The sequence below is a fragment of the Bidens hawaiensis genome, unplaced genomic scaffold, assembly GCF_021521415.1.
Source record: "Bidens hawaiensis isolate Kalapana, Puna unplaced genomic scaffold, B.hawaiensis_p1.1 tig00019953_1, whole genome shotgun sequence".
NCBI lineage: Eukaryota > Viridiplantae > Streptophyta > Magnoliopsida > Asterales > Asteraceae > Bidens > Bidens hawaiensis.
The window spans coordinates 376,996-400,704 of record NW_027493034.1 but is presented as its reverse complement, the minus strand read 5'-3'; the positions used below and the strand labels follow the sequence as shown (position 1 = coordinate 400,704).

Here is a 23,709-nt window from a genome sequence, read left to right as displayed (position 1 = left end):
TTGAGTAATCACAAACAATTAAACTTACACGAAATCAAGATATTATGATTTATCCATTGAACTTAAACAAAAGAGTTGCGTAATAACCGAACTCAAAGAGGAATGCTCATTTAATCAATTGTTTACAACCTTTGTTTAGTTTGTCTAGTTTATAAAATCAAATCAAAACCAAATTGAGAATTACTTTTTCGTAAATTACATTTATATTAGCTTAATTGTTAAACTACTTCTTAACACATATTCCACAACTCCCTGTGTTTGATACCCATTTGTCACTATCTATTTAGTTGTAATTGGTTTATTTTTGCGCGAGTCTTCGACCTCGTGTCACTGGTGCATCAATCTCTACTCATAGTAGCAAGACGGGTAATTGCCATGCGCACTCACTATTTCCTTCCAGGAACGTCGGCTAAAGGAGTGATGACGTCGGGTTCAGATGGACCTGAACATCGTTCAAGAGGAATTACCTATAGAATCCAATAATGAGACAGCCAGTGCATCAAGACGGGCAATTGTGCGTCTTAAATGCATGTGGACAAACTATTTCCGGCTAATGACATTGGGGAAGAGTGTGTAACAATGCCAGGATCTGTGTTGGCCAATCCGGTGATTGAGCTGGACATCGTTCATGTGGAAGAAACCAGTGATACGACATTCTCCATCACCATTGTTTACTGGTTTTGGCGCGAACAGCAAAACGATCAATTGACTCACTTTGTGGCCTGTGGACTCGTTATTGATCGGCTGGTTAGGAATCTGTTCGCGTACATTTTGGTGGGATCATTAGCCTCTTTGTTCTATCTTTAGCATTTATGATTTTTGGTTAAATTTCAACAGATTAGATGTATAGCATTTTTTTAGGATAATTATAGGCTGTCTTATGAAGCAATGCACTATAACACTAGTGAATTTAATACCAGTTAGTGGTCTTTCTTTAACTACGTTGTATAATTTTCTGTTTATGTAGCCTAATTACATGTTCAGGGTTGCAGATGTTGTGATAATTATAAATAATAATTTATAATATTACAATTTCAACTAAAATGCTGTAGTGTTGGTTGTGCATCATGCTGTTGAATTTGTACTATTTTCTCATGGTTGGATGTTGTGCATCAGGCATCAGTAGTTGCACTGTCTTTTCATTGGACCATATATTCCACTATGTCTCTTTTCAAATATTGTTCCATCATTAGCACCGATCATATCATTTCTCATCCAGGAAAAACATCGCCTCTCACCTCATAGGGTTTCAATGTCTTCGTCCTAATCAGATCGGTTCATCCCTTTCCGATCATCGATCATCACCTACTGTTGCCGGGTTCCATTTCAGAACCCTAGGTGGCGGTGGTGTGGTGTCGCGGTGGTCTGGTGGGGGCATGGACCATCGCCACTTGACTGATATTGCAGACTAAGTTAATCGATTTACCTAATTCGAGATATAGCTTACATTATCGTTTTAGATGTGCGTTCTTTGTTTTGCAGACATCGGAACCATCGTTACTGTTCTTAACTGCTATTAATACTTCCTTCGTTTGTGTATTTCTTATTGTATTTTATCTAATTCAGTTTGCTTCTACTCATGCGTTAATTTTAGAAATACGTTTGTGTGTTTGTTTTAGTTTAATCTTTTTGAGTCCTAGAATCTTATTGTCAGTGAGTGACTGTGTGTGCTCACTTGCCTTTGTAGTTGTGCTTATTTGTTATCAATTCATTTGGGTTGTTTAGGTGATCCACTTAATTTTATGACTTCTTTCAAAAATCTCCAAAAATGAACTTTGAAAAGCTTAAAGATTTGTGATTGAATCCTAATTTGGGTTTTGCATATATGGAAGTTCATGTATTCATATTAAACTGTTTTAGCATTGTTTTGTGTTGAGGTTCATGCACATGCAGAGTTATGACTATTGTGTTTTAATAATGTCATGATTGTTGACTTTTAGAGTTAATGCATAAAGTGGACGGTTTGATGATGTTTATCAATTAGCTCTGGAGTTACCCCTGTGTTGCTTTTAGTAGTCATACTAATATAAAGTTTCATTTTAAATCATATCAATTGCCCCGCATCTTTAACTATCATTCTAATAATTGTTTTCTCAGTAATGTATTACTGTGTGTGAAACTAATTTGTGCTACAGAGAATGCTTTTCTTTTGTGGACACGGTTTTCTTATTTGTATATTGTTTGTATTATCCTGCTGTAGATGGTTGATGTTGCTAGTAGCTCTTGGGAGTTTTTTAAGTGGTTTGCTCCTTCGCATTTGCTTTAATGGTTAGTTAATTTTTTCTATTCAAAACATTTTTTCTGTTTTAGTATCGTTTATTTAATAGGTGTAGGTATCCCATTGTATTAAAGTTGTTTTCTTCGTGTATAGTAACTCTACATAAATAGGTGTAACGCCTTTTTTCTTTGGTTGTGAAACTTGGCCCGACCCTTTATAAACAAAAGGAAATGCAAAGCAAAGGACCATAAATTATCAAATGGGCCTAAAGAAGAAAAGAATCAATTATATTGTTATTATTGTTTACACCAACTAAAACCTCCAAAATTTTAAGATATTTGAATTTCTTGATTTCTACTACAGGTCCAGGTCCAGTTAAAAAGAAAAAAGAATGTAGAACATCCACTAGCAACCAGGTAAAGTGACATGCAACCTTAAAAGTTAAAACATAGTACAAACTAATGCACTACATATTGTGGCAGGTCAAGTATATTGTGGCAACAATTATCAAGCAAATGCTTTTGGCATATCTTATAGCTCCTGCAAATATTTTGTATAGTTGAAAAGACGCTACAAACACTACAAAGAAACTTCGTCGACTGTCAAAGCACGATCTTTATCGTTATTTAATACCCCCGTAACGCGGGGTGGCTCAATACTAGTTAGTGTCTAAAACACAGTAGCATCAAAAGTCTCATTTTAGTTCAAAATTGAATAAATCCACTTAGAGCGCGCACTTACCATGCATGATCTTTGGTTGTAGAAAGGAGGTTAAGGCACTCTAATAGCCCCTTAACACCCAGCTTAAGCCCTTTAATTATTCATTAAACGTATGCATATTAATACCACCATATTGTACCGCACTGAAACACTGTAAACTAATATATGGTAACTAATATTTGGCAATTTCTGTGTTATGAGATTATCAACCGCCTTCATTAACAGTCTTGATCGGAAACAGCCTAACCTTCAAACCATACTTCATTTGCAGTATAATCAAATCACTCAGGCAAACCAAATGACCCTCCACCAATTCCACATGATAATTACAAATAATCGCACTTGCAACCATTTTCATCTGAATAGACCCCATTTCTTTACCCAAGCATGTCCGAGGCCCTGCATGAAACGCAGGGAACTTATAAGAAGGCTCATGCTTAATCCCACTTCCGCCTTTTGAAAACCATCTTTCTGGCTTAAACTCCAAGCAATCATCCCCCCATAACCCTTCCATTCTTCCCATCGAGTAAAATGACAGAATTATCCTCGACTCTTTATCAACAACATGACCGTTTGGGAGGATATCCGCCTCCAACGGAGCTTTGTGCTCCAAACCAACAGGTGGATAGAGTCTTAAAGCTTCACATATACCTCCATGAAGATAAAGGAGTTCCTCCAACTGTTTTATGGTTAAAGGTTTCCATTTCCCGCCACCTGTTTTGTTCTCGATCTCTTTTCGGATCTTGTTTTCGACACTTGGGTTTTGAGTTAGGAGATAGAAGAACCAAGAAAGGGATGTGCTTGTTGTGTCCCTACCAGCAATCATCAGGTTTAGTATGGTGTCTTTTAGGAACTTTTTTGAGTCACATGAAGTCCCACTTTGTCCGTTAAATCCGCTCATCAAGGACGTTAACAAGCCTGTCGACTCCATGTGTTCCTTCTACGCTATGACAAGATAATTCGCAAGCCATAAACATACAAATATATGTATATAAGCGAATAGATCTGTATCTAAAGTAAATATTATATATAACTACGAATAAAATAACTAAATAATATATATCATTGAGTTATATGCATAAATTTATAACTATATATGTATAAATATGTATAAAAGTAAATTAATCAAACTCCGTTTTACCTCTTTTTGAGACAAGCACTTGTATATAAATTCATCAAAAGCCTTCCAAGCTTCACTCAGCTTCTTCTCCTTCCCTAATCCAAATCTCCTCTGCAACTTCCAAACCCTTTCCGGTATAAAATGCCTCCACAAAAGAGCCTCTTCCGCATCCGTAAACGCCTTCTCACACGCCACAATCGGTAGGTTAACCGACAAGCTTTCAGGATCATAATCCAAAAGCAACCAACATATAGCATCAAAAGTAAACCTTTGAAATATATCCTGTAAATCCATCTCCCCATAATGCTCGATAACCGGAAGAAGCCCTTTCTCAATTTTGTTCATGATCGTTGTTTCGAGTATTGTTTGGAAACTCGGGTGTTTAAACACGGACGCATTCGTTGTTTTGCGTCATGCCGAGAAACGGCCAGTTAATCGGGAGGCCTTTTCTCCAGTAAAGGAGTAGTATTGGAGAAGAGCCATGTGTTTTAGGGGGAGGAGGCAAGTGGTGTGTTGTTTAGAGTTAGGCAATAACTCATCACATTAAATAAGATGGTATCTATCCCATGTGAGTTGTCATACTATTTTATAGGAAACGGCGCTTGCCTTGTGGGGACGGGGACCGCTCTGGCAATGAAGGATGTTATTGGCCCGTACATTAAACGAGCGGAAATATAAAAATCGTTAAATAAACACATATTTAATTTCAAACGATGTCTATTTTTTAATATATCTTTTGAGACAGCAACATGATTTCTAATTGCAATTCATATTCAAACGCAAACAAAGTATTGAAATACATAAACTTACAAAGAATAACTTTATATAGCAGAATTTTTACGAGGAAAATTTAAAACTTTAAAACATAAACTTCATTAACTTTAAAAAAATAATATTAGCAGAAAACAAACCAGCAAATTAGAAAATAAGCATCCAGGAAAGATTCCTGATAAGCATCCAAGAATGATTCGTGCTAATTTTCTTCCTGTACTGGGAATATAGTAGATGACATAAACATTCATACACCAATCTAACAAACATAGTGTCTAACATTACGATAACTGTTTTTACATTCCATGTGATAAGTCTTGCACCCTAATAAATCGAAGCACACCCAAAACGCATTTAAAAACATAACCAAATCGAAACATTTTTAAAATGACATGCTTTGACCAGAATCAAGTCGTTAGTTTTTTAGTATGATCCCTTTTAACCCAAGTCAAATCGAATAAGATTTTAAAAAGACTCGCTGAAACCCGGATGAAATCGATACCTTTTTATATTGACTTATTGACCAAAACTAAACTGATACCCTTTTAAAATGACCCATTTTGACCTAAGCCAAAGCAAATCAAAACATTTCTAAAATGACCCGTTTTTATAAATGAAAATTGAAATAACACACTTGAAGACTAAGAAGAAAAATGAAGGGTAACACATGCAACGCCTTAGCTTTTGAAATCCTTTCTAACAAATGCGAATTCATTATTACTGGTTATCAAATCCAAAAAAGAATATAAAGCTTCAATGATTTCAACTCACTTAAAAATTGAAACTCATATGAACATTTCACTTAATTTGTGAACCCCGCCTCTATATTCTTTCATTTTTCAATAGATAATAAAATCAAACACCGAACAAACTAAATACAAACTGAAATGAAATTAATCTGAAAAAAACTAAAACAAAAACCTAAATAAAACCAAATATCAATAAAACTAAACAAAAACCAAAATGAAACTGAAAAACTAAAACCGATAAATCTGAAACTGAACCAAAAACAAGAACTGTAAAACCAAAACGAAAAACTGTATAAAGTTAAAACCACCTAAAACAAAACAAAACAAAATCGAACCGAAACAAAACTGAAACGAAACAACTTTATAAAAACTAAAACCGAATAAAAACCAAAAACCGAAATGAAACCAAAATAAAATAATAACTACCATAAAACTTTGAAAAGAAAAAACTCAAACTCATTAAGAAACACATGCATTATTATAATTATTATTATTATTAGTAGTAGTAGTAGTAGTAGTAGTAGTAGTAGTAGTAGATTAGAATATGTTGAGTGTAATTAAGTTGAATGTAATTTAATATAATTTTGAATTTTTAGCAAAAAATTATGAGAATGCATATTATTTATGAAAATAGTTATTGCTTTAATAGTATAGTAGATGGCTGTACTGTTTTGTCTTAGTTTAACTTCAGTGTTCAACTATTATATATGTTTTTTTTTATTTTGCAATTTAAATAATGATTTTTCATTAATAAACATCCAAACGATTTACCAAGAAGTGACGAGTAAGTTGGCAACTATTATATTGAATAAAAAGTTATCTGTTATTAAGTTCCTAACTTTAGCAACACAATTTTTTTTTCCATTTTGTCGTAAAAGAAAACTATATGTATGCTAAAGTTGGCTCGTGAGTTTGGTTTCACGTATCAACTCTCCAAAAATTTTGTTGGCGTTAAAGAATGCTATGCGAGTTAAATTAGGTACACAATTATATTGTCATGTGCCAATGATCTATAGTCTAAATGGTTATGACGAGACAACCAAAGATTTCAAGCCTCACTTGAGACAAAAAAATATAGGGATCAGCTCAAGTTGGGCAAGTGGGTTTTTTAATCTATTGTGGGTTTCCTCCTAAGAGTGGAATCGAGATAATCAAGTCGGTTAGTGGTTCGTCAATGATCCAAATTGGTTGTTCAAAAAAAAAAAATAAAACACTATATTGTCATGTAATGCCTAGCAATATGCGTGATGAATTACTAACATGTTCATAGAGACACTAAATGGTATTTGAATTATAGTAGAATGAATCGTTTATAATTTGCTGATCTAAACTTAAAATTACTAACTTAATGCATTTAATCGTTCGACTTAAATCTTGAATTGTATATCATAATACTTTTCTTCGTCATTTGATGTAAAAGCGTTCATTTAAATCGGCTTTGAATAACGAGGATTTTGTGGCAAATGTAAATTATGTAAGATTGAATTTTCATATAGAAGTTAATGTTAAATCAACAAACTGGGGCTAAACCCTAATGTTAAGGGTATTTTTAGTAGGGCTTACGAACCCCTCTTATCTCGTCTTCATGTTGCCATTGTCTTGCTTCATTTTTTTTAATAGCGTTTGGAACTGTCTTTAATATCCGATAGAGTTTTTTTGAGACGAAATGTCAGCATCTATAGTGATTTTGACACTTCAGGCCAAGCACATTCAGAAACACCATCAAAAAGGAAACCAGAGCCAACCCAGGGCTATGGAAAGCTGGACTTCCGTCCAGGGCATGTTATTTCAGGGGCACTAAATTCCGGTTGCCGGATTTTATATTGTACTTGTTGACGATCTTTTGTCCCCCTATTAAACCAGCAACCACTCTTTCCAGTCATGAACTTACAAAAAAAAGGTGAAGCCAAATGAGAAAATAACTCATTGAAATATGTTTTCAAGATGGTGGAAAATGAGTTGTAGAAAAAAGTGAAAAGAGGGAAGAAGTGAAAAGTTGCTACTGACTATTAGAGTCTAACCTTTAATATTTTATCTTATATTTAATTTTATTTTAATTAAATACTTTTTACGATTTATGAGGCTCAGTTTTGTACCTTTCACCTTTTTTTCTTTATTCAAAAGAATTTCATGTAGATAAAATAGGTATATATTTTCTAAATTATTATAAATTTAAAAATTATAAATACATTTAGTTTTCATTTTTTATGATGTTTCAATTATATGATTAAGCTATTATATAATTACTTATATTAGTGACAAAAAAAAAACAAAACTAGTCCTTTATGTTTGAATGTTTTTCAATGGACATTCTTTAGCAAAAGAAATGACGGAAAACATACATTATGTTTCAAATCCTTATCATGTTACGTCCTTTAGTACTAACCCCATTAATTTTTCTCCTTAGATCCAGTCATGTACACCTCATGTGAGGGCAAGTTAGTCTTTTTAACCCCTTGAGGGGTTATTTGTGTAATTAGTTTAAAATATTTGGTCTTTGAATGAATAAACATAAAAATTCTTTTTATCCCTAGTCTTCATCCCCCATTCTCATTCTCACCATCGACTGCCACCAAACATCATCGCTGCACCAACTTCATCCCACCACCATGACCAACCAACATCATCATCTTCATCATTGTAAATGCCTTCCTCTCCTCTCTTGAAACTGCCATCGTTTCCGGCAACCTCGAGCACCACCGCCTAAAGTCGCCACTTCCATCACCAGCCCATTCCCTTCTTCTTACCCCTCATCGAAGCCTAACTATACCACAATCGAAACCCTATATCTATGTTAGTGATGTGTGGGTGAAATATTGTGTGTTAAGTGAGTTATATTGTGTGTTTTGTGCATTTATATGTCTTGGACACAATTACTTTGAGTGGTTTTACGTTTACAAGTGAGTGGAGCTTAAAGGAGCTTAATTGGAGCATTTTATATGGAGTGGAAATGTAGATTTGATTATGTGGAATGATAGAGAATTTGAAGACGAAGACGAAGACGAAGACGTGGCCGAAAACGGGGCGTAAAACGGAGCCATAACGAAGAAGTTATGGGCAAAACAGTACGGTGGGACAGTCACCGTAAAGTAGTGGCTGATAACCGTAAGCTACGGTACCCACCGTAGCTTACGGTGGCCTGGGCGGAAAAACGCGACTTTAAGGTTTTTGGTTGCCTATTTAAGCCCGGTTCAACCATATTTTGCCCATTCTTCATACCTAACATATTTGTGCGATTTTGGGGCCATTCTTCACCATCTTAACACCTCTCAATCACTAAATTATCCATGGTTTCATCCTTCCAATCCATAATCGGGCTAATTATGATGAAGATGCGAGGCTAAACCATTCGTGACCACTTCAGGTGTAGGGTTTGTATATGAACTGATTATTTTTATGAACATTACATGTATTGGGATTTAGTTTTGATTAATCTTTTGGTTGATTGAATCTACATGTTTATTGAAACTAATTACACAGTTGTGTTTTTGGGACTTTCATTTATCATCAATTATCTGGTTTGTGTTCATCAACATTTAGGATTAAGTTCTTATCGTCATTGAACCGTTTACCATTAATCATTGATAGATGCTTAGTTTTGTATTAATGAACTGGTAATTAGATAGACCGTGCTCAGTTGTATCAATTCTTCGGATTAAGTTATGTGAATCATCATAACCAAACTATTGTGTCTAGTAATCATTTATCTATTCTAATAAACGAATCATATCCATGTGATTTCCCAATTGTTATAAATTATCGTCAATCAGTTCATTGCATTACCAGAACCTGAAGTGTGTCACTGTTTTCTCTAACTGTTTTACAAATAAATTAATATTCAAAACGCTTAACATCGTTTGTCCACCCTAGTATAATTAATTAAAAAGCATTAAACTTGATTAGCACTTTCCACTGATTCCCTGTGGATTCGACACCTTACTTGCCCTAGCTAGTAAAGGTAATTTATAAATGTTTTTGATTGACATTTAGACATCGATCAGTTAGAACAAACTAAACTCCACCACAATTGAAACCCTATTTTGAATTGATGGTAATTTGTTGTATTCTGGTTGTGGTATCGTGGTTGCAGGTTAAAGCATAGTCGACAGTGGTTGCCGTGGTTGCAGAGACAGGCGGAGCTTGCAAAACCCGTAACTTTAGAGATCTAAGGTTTCAAAATACGCATCACCCTCTCCATAATTTCATCACTTAAAAACCCTAACTGAACTTCTTGTATTTGGGGAAGAAGATGAGGTGGTCAGCTATGCGGGCTTTGTCAAGAAGAGTACATCAATGGTGGTGGGGTGCAACTTCTGTGATGGTGGTGTTGTTGGTGGTTGCAGTGGAAGGTTGTGGCAGTCGGCAAGAGGCGGTGGTGGATATTATAGAGAGATGGATGGAGAATGAAGATGGGGTGAATGGTTTTTGGTTGCCATTCAGCACTGATGCTACCGTAAGCTATGGTGGCTAGCGTAGCTTACGGTAACTTTAAACCTCCATGGTGACTGGGCTTTGTCCATGGTAGGAATCCTTGAAAGAAAATCCTACCGTAGCTTACGGTGGCTACCGTAGCTTATTATTCTTGCTCCTTTTCTTTGTTGTCTACTTCATTCCTCAAGTCTCTTGTTCACTCTCCACCATACCATATTCGAGCATCCTTTCATGTCAATTGTACCTATAATAACAAAATACACCGTAGTCATCTAATTTCTTAAATTTAAACCTTAAAGCACACGATTGTTATTATATTTGTAATGATTAAGGGTTGACCTACGGTCCACCCGTCATTAGCGAAACCACCTAACCTAAACCCAATTATCGAACTTGACCAACCCAAGTTTAGGATATGAGATATTATAGTTAATTAGTGATACGTTAAAGTGCGCGCAGGCTCAAGTATTTGAACTATCAAGCATTGATAAAAAAATATCGTTCCTTTTAGTTGGTGTTTTCTTTTCCACCTTTTATGAAAGATTTCTATAAGATATTTTACATAGGCTGATTTTTGTAGGGACAGGCTTTTACATTTCAATCAATTTGTTGTTTCAGTTGAGTTATGTTAGGTTTTTATCGATGTTTTGAAATAATTGTGTTATCAATATGTTATTTTACCTTTAAATGTATTATGCAGTTACTCTCGTGGAGGTTATGCTGCAGTAGCATATACTTGATAATTCATCATGGGCATTGTGTTATCATCAGGGTATAATTATTAATCTATCTATATGAATATTTTTTGGTATGCTCCTCTGGCTAAGAAAGTGATGACTTATGGCTATAGTGAATGAACTAAGGTACACTCAATCTTATTAATAGAAAGCAAATTTCCAAAGGCAATTTTGTGCATTTTGTTATGATGAAAACTGAAAAGTGTGTTCTTTACATCTGACTAATCTAACTATGTTTCTCTCAAGAAAATAGAAATAATCTTTTAAACTATTTAACTACGTAGAAATATTGGAGGTCAGATTAAAGTCTTGCTAAATTGGCTAACAAGGGTGAATGACAAGCTAATAGTAAACTTATCATCCATTCCCCCAAAATCTGTAACAAAGCATGAAACAAAATATACTCTTGGATATGCTATTCAACAATGATTTATTGGTGAAATAACCATTACTATAATCATTGTAACCACACACTGAAAAGTGATTTCTAATGCCTGACTGTACTCATGACTAATCTTTTTATTTTAATTGAAATCTGTAAACTGCTTTGGAGAAGTGGACATATGATGAACTTTAATTGAAATTATTACTTTATATTGTCTATTTAACCCTTGAATAAAACACATTTAAATGATTCTGAACGAATAATGAATGTACCCCTTTGTATATAAACATTTTTATATTTTTTTAGGTTCATGGATTGTTGCGGCTTATGGGGCTTGATCACAAGCTTAGTGACGAAGCCGAATCAGAGATGGAGAACGAGAAGGAAAGTTTTCTGACGAGTCTAGGATGGAAAGGGAATTGATTAATCCAAAGTGCTTTCACTATTGTAGTTAGGTTCGTCTCCTGCTTACTCACCCCTATAGTTCCACCTATAAGTAATGTCAAATTATGTTCTACTTTTATCTAATACATTCTTTGTGGACTCACAGGAACCAATTCTTTTTGGAGTTGTCCCTAGAGCGCATTCTAGATCTGGAGGTGGGTAATTTAGTGGAAATCAAAACAATAAGGCTAAAGGTCCCTATTGCTGTCAAAAAGGAGATCATCACAATAACCTTATTAAAATGTTCATATTTTGACTTCCAAATGTCAAAACATATCATTCTTACCTAAAGGAGGGACCTTTAGGTTAATCAAGATTCAGGTTCTGTCCCACTAATCTATTATTTATCATTTAAAACAGATTTTTTTTTAAGAAATGCCAAGTTATGTGAAAATAGTAGAAGTTGGTCCAAGAGACAGGTTATAAAATGAGAAGGGCATGGTTCCTACATCTATGAAGATATAGTTAATTCATAGGGCTATATATTTTTTAGGCCATAAGTTTTGTTTCCTCTAAATGGGTACCTCAGGTAGCATCTCTTACAAAAGTTGTATACATATTGTGTGTATAAATAAATATGTCATACATGGATATATATGATAGTTGTAGATATATGTAATCTGTTATCTTGATTAACATAATTTTAAGAGGTCTTATGCATTAGAATTAGACCCAAAAATTTCAACACGTTTGACCAACTTCCTTTTAAGCACTTTTTGTAGTTTGACCTGCTTAACCTATTAGACGTAGGACATAACCTAAACTGAGTAAAACAATCAAAATCTGGTCAAGGACAACGTTGACAAAAAAAACATTGCGAATTTCATGTGACATGCACATGGTGCTTCGATATTGATATATAGTTATATACACAAATGAAGTAAACGCTTGGAGAAATAGGCCAACTTTCAATCTGTTTGGTCAAACAGGTCGACATGTCAAACCATTTATATAAACAGGCTCTAGCCGAAGCAATATAACCATGCGTATATAAATTCTAAATTAATATAACAAACTTCCTTACAGTTAATTAAATTAAAATACAAAAAAAATATATTCAAAATAATGAAAATGACAAATGTAAAAAAATACCATATAAAGTGAACTTTTTGGTTAGATTAGTGTTACATTTACATAGTTATGAAAAGAAAGTAGAAATGGTCATTTGTAAAGGAGGAGTTAGTTTTATATTGAGAGAGACTCATAGAGTGACAGCCTAAATTTTACATTCCATGAAAAGTAAAGTAATGATCAATATGTGTTGTTCACATGTGATATTAGATAAGTTTAGTTAACGTGTTCTCTTCTATTATACTATACTAGTATTTACACCCCCGTGTTGCGGCGAATGTGTAAAACCGTGTATTTATATATCCACTCCACTCGAAAGCATGAAGTTACCACCTCCACTGCCTTCGTTCGTCATCCCATATCCTGCAGCTAGTAACTAACGTTAACCATTAAGAAAACTGAACAAAAAGTAGATGCAAAAACGTTGAACCACACACGTTCATTGCTTTGTGTTAAGACACAAAAATTAGACTGAAACATAAAATATACTTCATCCGTCCCTGTTAAAGTGTCTTAGTTTGAAAAACACAAAGTTTAAGGTGGATTGAATGATTAATTTTTTTGTTAACCAAATGACAATAATGCCCTTGGAAAATGGGTCCACCATATTGTTTATTAATGCTAGGTTAGGTGTGCTTAAGGGTAAACTTGGAAATTGGCTAATAAACTTTGAAAGTGGACATTTGTAATGGGACAAATAATAAAGGAAATATGGACACTTTTAATGGGACGGAGGGAGTAGAAAAAATAACTAATTCAACTTAACATCTACGTGTTGTGATGGGGCTGTTAAACGGGAAAATAGACATAAAAACGTTCAACCTTACACATGCGTTGCAACGCGTTAACTCGTTAAATTCAAATGTAAATGTTAAACAAAAAAATTGTAAAAGATGAAAAGTATTGAGCACCAAAGTTGAAAGTGGAAAAATGTTGACGACTAAAACTAAAATATATTTTGTGGCATATTTGTAAACTATGAAAAAGTGTAGGGATCAAAAGTAAAAAAAAATAAAAATTATATAAAAAAAAATATTACATTGTACAAACTTGGATGCACAATGTACAAAAGAGTAATACATAGTTCACCCACTTTTATAATTATATAAATTGTTTTAATATGTACTCATCACTTATGTTGGATTTCATAATTTTCTTTTCTTTTAATATGAATTTTATTATATTAAAGTTTCATGGGTATAAGTCTTATCAATTATATAATGGAAAGCAGAAAACAAATTTTTAAATGAAAAGTATAAAAAAACCTATATAGATACCACTATTTACTTAATAACTCGACTTTGCAGACCAATTATTGAGGATCACTCTGCACTTTATAAAAAAATGGGTGTGTTAGGTTTGCTACTTATAACGGGTTCAGATTTGGATGAAGAGTCGAGTACCGTCTAGGTCCAGTTTCTCTTTGATGTATGATGGTGAGCTTATTCCTCTTTTGACTTGTGAAATCACAACAAAAACAATCAGACAATCTTCTAAACTGTAAAATTTCCGAGGTTTACTGTAAAATTTCCGAGTTTTAAACCTGTAGTAATTTTGACCTAATCATGAATTGGTTGAATTGATTTTGGTGTCACAAAAGTAGAATTTGGGATGTGTAGGGGGTGACTCCTGGGGTGCTTCATTTATGCCAACCTTTTTAGTGTTGCTTAGCAATTTAATTCTTGTTAGATGTGGTGGGATAAGTAGCGGGACAAGCAGGTTCGGGTTGTACCATATGAAGTTTTAGCATGCATCGAAATGGGGTGGGTCATGTTGGGATGATCCGTATACACTTTTTGTTCATTTTAGAATGGTTTATTGGTAACTTATGAATGCAAAATATTCATGTTACCTTTAATTTTAATACAAAATCTACATCCCAAGGTTTACCTAAAAAAACATGCATATCTTAAACAATAAAATTTTGGGCCTCACTAACTGATAGAACTATGATAACCCTTTTGATATATAAACGAAAAGTAGAACACACTATAATTTAACTCCAACTAATAAATATAACATGTTTTATGTGTTTATATAAAATTCTATTTTAATACCTAAATACAATATATATGAAACATATATATTCACAATAATTAAAAAAATAAAAACCCTAAAAGTAACCAGCGTAATACACGGGCTAAAAGCTAGTGTATGCATATATACATAATACAATTTTATTAAAGAAAGGTATCATCTTTCAACAAATATATAACTAAAATAACATTTTTATCACATAAAAATGTTTCTATAAAATTATATATTACAACTCAAATCATGTTGATATATGTTAGCAAGGGTTAAAAATGAGATAATTTACAATGGTTTCAAATACAAGGCAAGCTTGACAACCGGTGGTCGGCAATTTTCAAGGGCTAAATTTTGTTTACAAATTTGATATAGATCTTAATCATCTTACATATATTGAGCCGATAACATTTTTTATTCATAATGTTAATCGTCATGTAAAAAATTAGCTTACATGCTTCTTTACTTGTCAGGGCCTACATATCTTTTTATTTCGGCTCGGCTGATGTATTTAGATCCTCTGTGTTAGCCCTAGAGGAAACATTCCACTGTGGGAAAACCCCATCAAGTTAGGTTTTAAACTTGCCACCATAAAGATCCCAAACTAAACAATCACCCCTAGTGTTTTCATAACCGGGTCGAACACCGAACCGGAAGGGAAACCGGTTTACCGGTTCAACCGGTCGGACCGGCCGAACAACTTTGGTAAAAAAATGACGTGTATGGTCGAAAAAAAGATTTTTCAAAAAAAATTATTTTTTTCATGGTTAACCGGTTCAACCGGTCCGGTTTTCCGGTTGGATCGGTTGAAGCACTTCGACTGGCCGGTTCCCTAGAAGCCGAACGAACTACACAGAACCAGATCGGCCAGTGGACCGAATCCTAGTCGGTCTGATCTAGTCTCAACAACATTGATCACCCCTATGTTATTGGACCAGAAGACCAATTACAACATGGCCTCTTGTTAGTGTCCCTTGACCACTCTAGTTCCTTTCTCCCTTTCTCTCCTCTCTCCAGACTAGGTCTTTCCTCTGTTTATGGACCATGGACCACAACCGCCATGTCTTCTCACCACATATGTTGAGTCTCTTTTTCATATGTGTGACAACTTCCCAAAACCCCATAAGTTGGAGATGGTATTGTTATCTTCGTATCATAACACCTAATTTGTAAGTCGGTCTTTCATATTAACATATAACTCAATGGAATTTTTAAACTCATTTGGGTAATTTTTTTATTTTTTAAACATGTTGTATTTAATTTTATCGGGTGGAGTTACTGTGTACAAAGCTTTTATCATACAAAGCGTACGAAGTCATTAGAAGACAACAAGTGTCATTGTATAAATAATTACACAACCATTTTTTTATAATTACATATGTACATAATCACACACGTTATACACACCGTTTATCTGCTTTAAACTTTCTTATATGCATGATTAATATATGTATCACTCTTTAAGATGCTTCATATAATCATACATATCTTACATCAAATTACAGAAAACAAATCAAGAGTAAAATACAAACGTTATTCAACTAATAAATACTTCATTTACTTAAAACTTAAAAGTACATTCGTATTTGAGTTCACTACAATAAATTTGGCCAAACCATGACATACAAAACATCAATGTGATACAAGTATTTAATTACGCTTTATGATAATGATTCCAATTGTTGAGATACAAAGATTAAATCTGCAATTCACAAAAGTATATAAAGTTTAGGTTGATCAAACAAACTTTGAAGTTTAAGTCTTTATTTGCCTAAAGGTGTGTATTTAATTGTTAAAATGTAACTATTTATTGGATGCTAGTGATCCTGGTCGAGGTGTTAAGGTGAGCCATCAAAACACTTTAATTTAAAAAGGTAAGGAGATCTTGAGTTCAAATCCCATGATAAAAAAGAAAAAAGAGAGAATGTTCAAGATTGGGCAAGGGGGTTCTCTAACGGATGATGTGTTTCCTCATGAGGTTGGAATGAAAATAATCGGTCAGTGGCCCGTTAATAATACAAATGGTAGTTCAAGAGGAAAAAGCCAAACAAACAAAAACACTACTATTTGTTGTTTATAGCAAAAGGGTAAACTTTGGTGCAGAAAATATAAAATACAGAACTTATGGTTATACTTCACCAGTTTTAATAAAAACCTTTTCACCGACAACGGGCTCAGCTCATATCACAGGCGGCTACCACCGATCGACGGTCTTGCAGGTTTATGTTAATCTCTATTATTTTTCAATTTTGAGTTTTAACTTATGTAATAGAAGCAAATAGCATGCTGTATATCATATTTTTGTTTTATGTTTAGGTTTTCTACCGAAACCCTAAAAACAAAAATCGTCCCTGATTTATGAATTACTGTATAGAAACCCTAGAAATTGTGTATCAGTTTGCAATATGTTGTCCAATATTGACTAGAAGTGAACAGTAGGTTAGCTGGTAATCAATTGATGTTCACCTCTTTTTATGTTATATATGTTGGATTTGATGCTAATTCTAAAGTTTTGTTACAAACTTCATTGCAGCTTCTGAAGTTATATCAACTGGGATAATATGCAGGTAAGTATGATTAATACTTAATATTCATACTTGTTTATCTGAAACTATTATTATTATTATTATTGTGAATGGAAGATAACTACAGGTTACAAAAGGTTATATCTAAGTCCCGGTTGACCAAACTAATATGTCACCGGTCAGTGTTGTAGAACTAGTTAGGCGCTTGTCGGATGGTGGCTCAGGGGCTGAGCCACTATGTTGGTGCGGGGGTCGGCCGACCCCTGTGAAAAAAAAGTTATTAGTACTATATATGTGTTGAAATCCTGATCGACCCCTGTGAAATTTTGACACTGATCTGTTAGGATTAAACGCACACACGAAACCGAACACGACACGAAAACAATAAACGAACACGAGGATTTAACGTGGTTCGGTCTAAACTGACCTACGTCCACGGGTGGCAACTAGGTATATCTTTATTGAGTGACAAATATTACAAGTACATAATGTTGTTTATATAGAGACTGAACTAGGGTTAGTAAATTATTATGCAAGAAATCTAAACCGGGCCGGGCTTGGGCCCGACCGCCCACACCCGTCTCCTCTTTTGACTTCATATAATAAACCGGGCCAACAAGGCCTACGAACCCAACAATCTCCCACTCGGAGGCCTTGAGTACTCTCGTCTGCACTCCTGATTGTACTTCTGTAATCTGAACATTAAACTTCTTCTAGTTGCCACCGCCTTCTCATCAATTAACCTGAAGGCCCGTTGAAGCTCCCCGGAGCTCCAACACGTCAGTCATGGCTGAAACTGCCCCTGACCCGTTCTCTGTCCCTACCGGCTCCCACTGTAACGAACTACCGGATCCTGAGATAACCTGAGAACAAACACTCTCCATATTCAGCAAGTAATTCATTGGAGAGACTTTTACAGCTGGAATACTGGTTTTCTTAATCCACTGTCGACCTGGAACTGTAACTGAAACACGACCTGTGCTCCCACTGTTACGATGTCCCCCAACTGATTTAACCTTACTAGCTCGTTCATCCCGAATCTTCACTTTGGCTCTGGGTTTGTTACTTGCAAAACGAACCTTCTTCTGCCCACGAGATTCTGTGAACCGGATTTTGTCTTTCACCAAAACTGGATCCACTCCTTTCGATGACATGCCGACCATATACAATGAACCAATTTTCTTTCCACGAGCAACAACGAGATTCCCTTTGACTACTTTCCACTGCCCATTCCCGAACTTAACATCGTGCCCTTGGTCATCCAACTGCCCAACTGAAATCAAACGTTTCTTCAAACTTGGAATAACCCTCACGTCTTTCAAAGTCCAAGAAGTACCGGCTGAAGTTATCAAATCAACGTCTCCCATACCCGTAACCTCTAAAATATCATCATTCGCTAGTCGAACCTTTCCAAAATCCCCAAATTTAAGATTCTTCATCGTTTCACTACAGTGAGTGGCATGAAACGATGCACCAGAATCCATCACTCAAGCATCAACGCTACTCTCAACACTACAAACCAAAGCCTCATCACTACTGACCCCGTCATCTGTGTCGTCTTCTGTAACGTTCACCTCTTTCTTACCATTCGGACACTGATTTCTGAAGTGTCCTTTCTCTTTACAACCCCAACATTCAATATCCTTACGAGTCTTAGACTGACTCCTCTTCCTGCTCCCACTGCCTCGCTGTTTTCCCCTACCTCTACCTTCTGTGACTAGCATATTGCCTGATGATTCACCTGAACTTCTGCGTCTTGAATCTTCTCCCAGAATCAGATCTCGAATCCCATCGAAAGTAATATTTGTAGACGAACTACAAACTGCAGTCACTGTTTGCGACCAACTGTCGGGCAAAGAGGATAATAACAAGAGGCCTTGAACTTCATCATCAAACTTAATGTCAACTGATACTAAGCGGGACAAGATCGAATTAAGATTATTGATATGAGTTGTAACTGACCCACCCTCTTTCATTCTTGTTGTCACTAGCTCTCGGATAAGATAGACCTTATTCGCTGCCGAAGGCTTCTCATACATGTTGGATAGTGCGTCCATCATACCACGGGCTGTGGTTTCTTTCATGACGTTAAACGCCACATCTTCCGACAACGACAATGTAATACAAGCCCTAGCTTTCTTGTCTAACTTCTTCCAATATGCTTCTGACAACTTTTCTGGTTTTTCATCCTCAAGCACTACATCCAAGTCTTTCTGACAAAGTAGTGCCTCAATCTGCATCTTCCACCAACCGAACTTCTGTCCGTCAAACTTCTGTATCGAAACCTTTCCGTCTTCTGCCATAACAATGACTAAAACGAAAAACTGGATAAAAACAGAGATAGACACAGCAATGGCACGGGCCTGAACTTAACGACTGTTCTACTGAACTCTGTTAAAAAATCAACCTATTTATACGCAGCGGAATATCGAACTGAAAATCAGAAACTGAAACTTTAAACTGAAACGATAAAACCTGACAAACGCGGTTGGCACTGGTTCTCCGTTTCTTTAACGCTTCTTCTGACTTAAAACTGTTCTTCAACGAAAAATAGGATCTTGATTCAACTATTCTTGACTCGTACTTTGCAAAATAGAATCTCGACCCTTGCTTAAATGGATCTCGGGCCCAACAAAAAATAAACAAGCTAGACCCTCTCAAAAATTAAACAATCTGGATAAAGTTGGTGGCCATTGAACTCCCTTGTCAACAAAATAATATTGTTTTTCCTTGTCTTTTCCTAGTCTGGCATGAATCTCAAGAGAAAAAATAATAATACAAACCCTTCTTTTCTTCTCTGTTCAAACGCCACTAGCAGAAACAAAAGAGACAACCTGGAATCGAACAATACGATGCTTACAGCTTTCAAACGGAACCAACAAAAAAACGCAGATCGCGCGGGCTGGGTTTAGTAGCGGCGAAACGACGGCGGAAACCCTAACGGCGATCGGAAAACCGTAGGCGGCGGCGGAACCCTAGCGCAGTAGGGTGGCGGCGGCTGGATGGTTTGGCGGCGACTCGGTTGGTTCAACGTGTTCTTCGCGTGATCTGAACCTAAGCTTTGATACCACTTGTTAGGATTAAACGCACACACGAAACCGAACACGACACGAAAACAATAAACGAACACGAGGATTTAACGTGGTTCGGTCTAAACTGACCTACGTCCACGGGTGGCAACTAGGTATATCTTTATTGAGTGACAAATATTACAAGTACATAATGTTGTTTATATAGAGACTGAACTAGGGTTAGTAAATTATTATGCAAGAAATCTAAACCGGGCCGGGCTTGGGCCCGACCGCCCACACCCGTCTCCTCTTTTGACTTCATATAATAAACCGGGCCAACAAGGCCTACGAACCCAACATGATCCCTATGAAATTTTGAAACCGACCCTCTCGATCTCGTGAAGAGTATTTAAAGTTAAAATGAAAAATAGGAGCACCACTCTGGTTATTGAAGTGTAAGAAGAAGAAAGAAGATAAGCTGAGTCATTGTGGGTTGGATCCATTTAAAAAAATACTATGGGTGTTTTTAAAAGATGAAAAGTCCAAATTGTTTTATTTAATAAGGCCATATTATAAATTTGTCATTTTATAACGTTCTCTATTAAAACAAGCTAGCCTAATGCCAAGGAATCAGAGGTATCACAGAAACTTGACAACAATTGACAACACACCATATTTCACTTATACCTATTTATTGTTTCTATGCATTAAGTTACACTTAATATAATTTTAAATTTGTTTTTTCTGTTATATTAATTAATTATGTTGTCTATGAACTATGCTTTTAGTTTAGTTTAGGTGGTTAGATTAGTTTTTTTTAAAAACGACCAAGGTTAGATTGTATAATTTGCTCATATATATATAATGTAATTAGACTTACTTAGAATGTCAAATAGATTATGTAATTAGCTCGGATGAGTTATGCGAATTTAAGTGATACTTGTATTTGTTTTATTGGCAAACACTTGCTTAGGAATGCCAAACTATAAAATGTTATGGTTATATTTCAAAAAATGAAAACCCGTCAATAACAACTTTACATACATTGTATTTTAATTATGTGTTTTTAGTAACGTTCCAGGTACTTGTTTTTGTTAGATGATATTTTATTTGATTATTGTTTTTTTTTTAATATGTCCCGACCCGATTTGATCCAAATGAAACGACCGAACCGGATCAAAAAATTTGTATATACCGATTTGACCCGACCCAAACAACCGACCCGGACCAAAAAATAACTGCCAATAATTAAATTGGGTACTGACCCAAAAAATTTCTGACCCCTGTATGAAAATTTTCTGGATCCGCCACTGTGGTGGCTACCGACTAGCGATTAAGAGGGATTAATTGGATTGGAATTTTATGTGTAATTTTTCTAAATAAGTATAATTTTTCAAATACTTGAAAGATTTTGACCGATTTTGAACAGTTATGACAGATTTGGGCCGGCTTTAAGGGCCTACCTATTTGTTGGCCTGATTAGGTGAAATCGATTCTCGTAGCATACAGATTAGCGATTAATCACTGATTAATCTATGAATAATCGTATTTTTTACAACAATGTCCCCAGTTAATGTTATACATAAATGTTTGATCTTAAAACTACTTAAAAAAAGTCATCATTCAACAAACAACGTATGCATTAAACTATTCTTAACTGGTATCTCTCTCTTGAGTATTTGCTCTAAATCTCTTTGTTTGGGTACCCTTATATTGTACCTGACTGATTAATGTAATATTTGTCTGCCTTTCCATTTATTTTGATAATTTCTTTAAAATATATTAATCAAAATAATGTTTTTATTGCGTTATTGGCAGGCTAGTGACAGGTTTAATATCAACTCCCAACTTGAGCATTTGCAAGCTAAGTATGTAGGAACAGGACATGCAGACATGAGCAGATTGTAAGTTTTTTGTCTTTTGTATAAATGTTTTACTTTTTTGAATTAGAAATATTGATTTTCATTTTGAAAGTAAACTGGTTTTTTTTTCTTGTTTTCTTGAAGTGAGTGGGCAGTTAATATCCAGCGAGACAGCTATGCTTCATATGTTGGTCATTATCCTATGCTCGCTTATTTTGCAATAGCGGAGAATGAATCGATTGGGAGAGAACGCTACAATTTTATGCAGGTGTTTTTCATCTTCAACTTTTTTATTATTATTTTTATAATCTTTTAATATAGGGTCATTCAGATGAATGTGATATGGATTCTATATCAATTTTATATGACCTTTTGAGTAATATCTGTTTCCTGTTTCACGAGATTATTTGCAGGTGGTTTAATTTAGTTTATTTTCTTTTTGTTTTGCAGAAAATGTTGTTGCCGTGTGGACTTCCACCAGAGAGAGAAGAAGATTGAGGGCATCAAGTATTACATATGTGGAGATTTGAGTTGTGTTTATGAACGCGTTGTGGATTAATGTGAGAGGATAATTAACATATCTAATTCTCCAGGATATCGATGTTATATGTGCTATTATTATTTAAGTTTACTCTTCTCCATGTATGCGGTCATGTTTAGTTCAAAACTTGTTTTCTTCAGTAAGTTTTATTGTTAAAATGGTAAATCAGATTTTTGACTTTTGATTATGAATGGCTAAAATATGAAGTGATTGTGCGTTTTTGTTTTGTGAACAATTATTATCGTTTCATTTTCGTTGGTTACATGATCAAAGCTATAAAATTTATTTTTTTGATTTCTAATTTGCTTAATCATGCAATACATTAACTGTTACCTGTATATACGATAGGTGATATGAATAAAGTTGAGCAAGAACAATGTATAAATATACACAAAAGGCTTTGTTTAGGCACATGTTAGCTGCTGATATTAAACTCTTGTCTTAATTTCAGTTTCCTCATTATTCCTGCTGCACATTACCATCAGGACAACTTAAAGGGTAAATAACGAGGCATCATTTTGGTTATAATTTGTTCATATCCGACTCACTTGGCCACATTAAACTTGCAACATGTGTTTTTGATGGCACGAAACGACATGATTTTTTGTCATGGACTGCCATGATTTTGGGTTGTGCGTAAGCATCTGACCATTTATGAGTGAAATAAGCAGCTTAAAGTTGCTTATTCAAAACTGTTTATTCTAAAAGTAATAAGCAGTTCCGAACATCCTCTTAGGTGTATATGGATCGCTACACAGAAACGAATCCTTTGAAAGATTGTTGGTCTAAAGATTGTTATAAGCAGCCTCAAAAGATTACATATTTCATCTGTTGGAAAAAAGATGGTACATTTTGACTTTTGTAGTCAAATGAACTAGTGTTCTCATTCCAACTTGATTAGATGGTGATGCAAGTTTATAACACGCCTATCTAATTTGTATTCATTTCTTTGTTTTATGGGTCGATTTAATTATCATAACTTGCATATTTTCCATCAATAATAATAATCTTGTTTTAAATTCACAAATAAATTAACATAGTCCCATCGAAATACAAAATGACAAGTGAATTTTGTTTTATACTAGTCTACAAGGAG

The 23,709-nt window shown here is 34.8% G+C and overlaps 1 protein-coding gene and 1 pseudogene across 1 annotated transcript; one reads left to right on the top strand and one right to left on the bottom strand.

The window, feature by feature from the left end:
- Positions 1-3,143: 3,143 nt before the first annotated feature.
- LOC143559626 (noroxomaritidine synthase pseudogene) lies at positions 3,144-4,463 on the bottom strand (annotated as a pseudogene).
- A 12,759-nt stretch (positions 4,464-17,222) lies between these two features.
- Positions 17,223-22,616, top strand: LOC143559625 (uncharacterized protein At4g14342). The gene is made up of 4 exons (XM_077048143.1): positions 17,223-17,241; positions 22,029-22,114; positions 22,217-22,340; positions 22,523-22,616. Exons 1-4 carry the CDS (start codon positions 17,236-17,238, stop codon positions 22,568-22,570), a joined length of 264 nt encoding a protein of 87 aa, XP_076904258.1. The 5' UTR covers positions 17,223-17,235; the 3' UTR covers positions 22,571-22,616.
- The last annotated feature ends 1,093 nt before the right edge of the window (positions 22,617-23,709 follow it).

Coding starts and splice junctions, on each gene's coding strand:
- LOC143559625 (XM_077048143.1), top strand. Junction 22,115..22,216: donor CATGCAGACATGAGCAGATT/GTAAGTTTTTTG, acceptor GTTTTCTTGAAG/TGAGTGGGCAGTTAATATCC. Junction 22,341..22,522: donor AACGCTACAATTTTATGCAG/GTGTTTTTCATC, acceptor TTTGTTTTGCAG/AAAATGTTGTTGCCGTGTGG.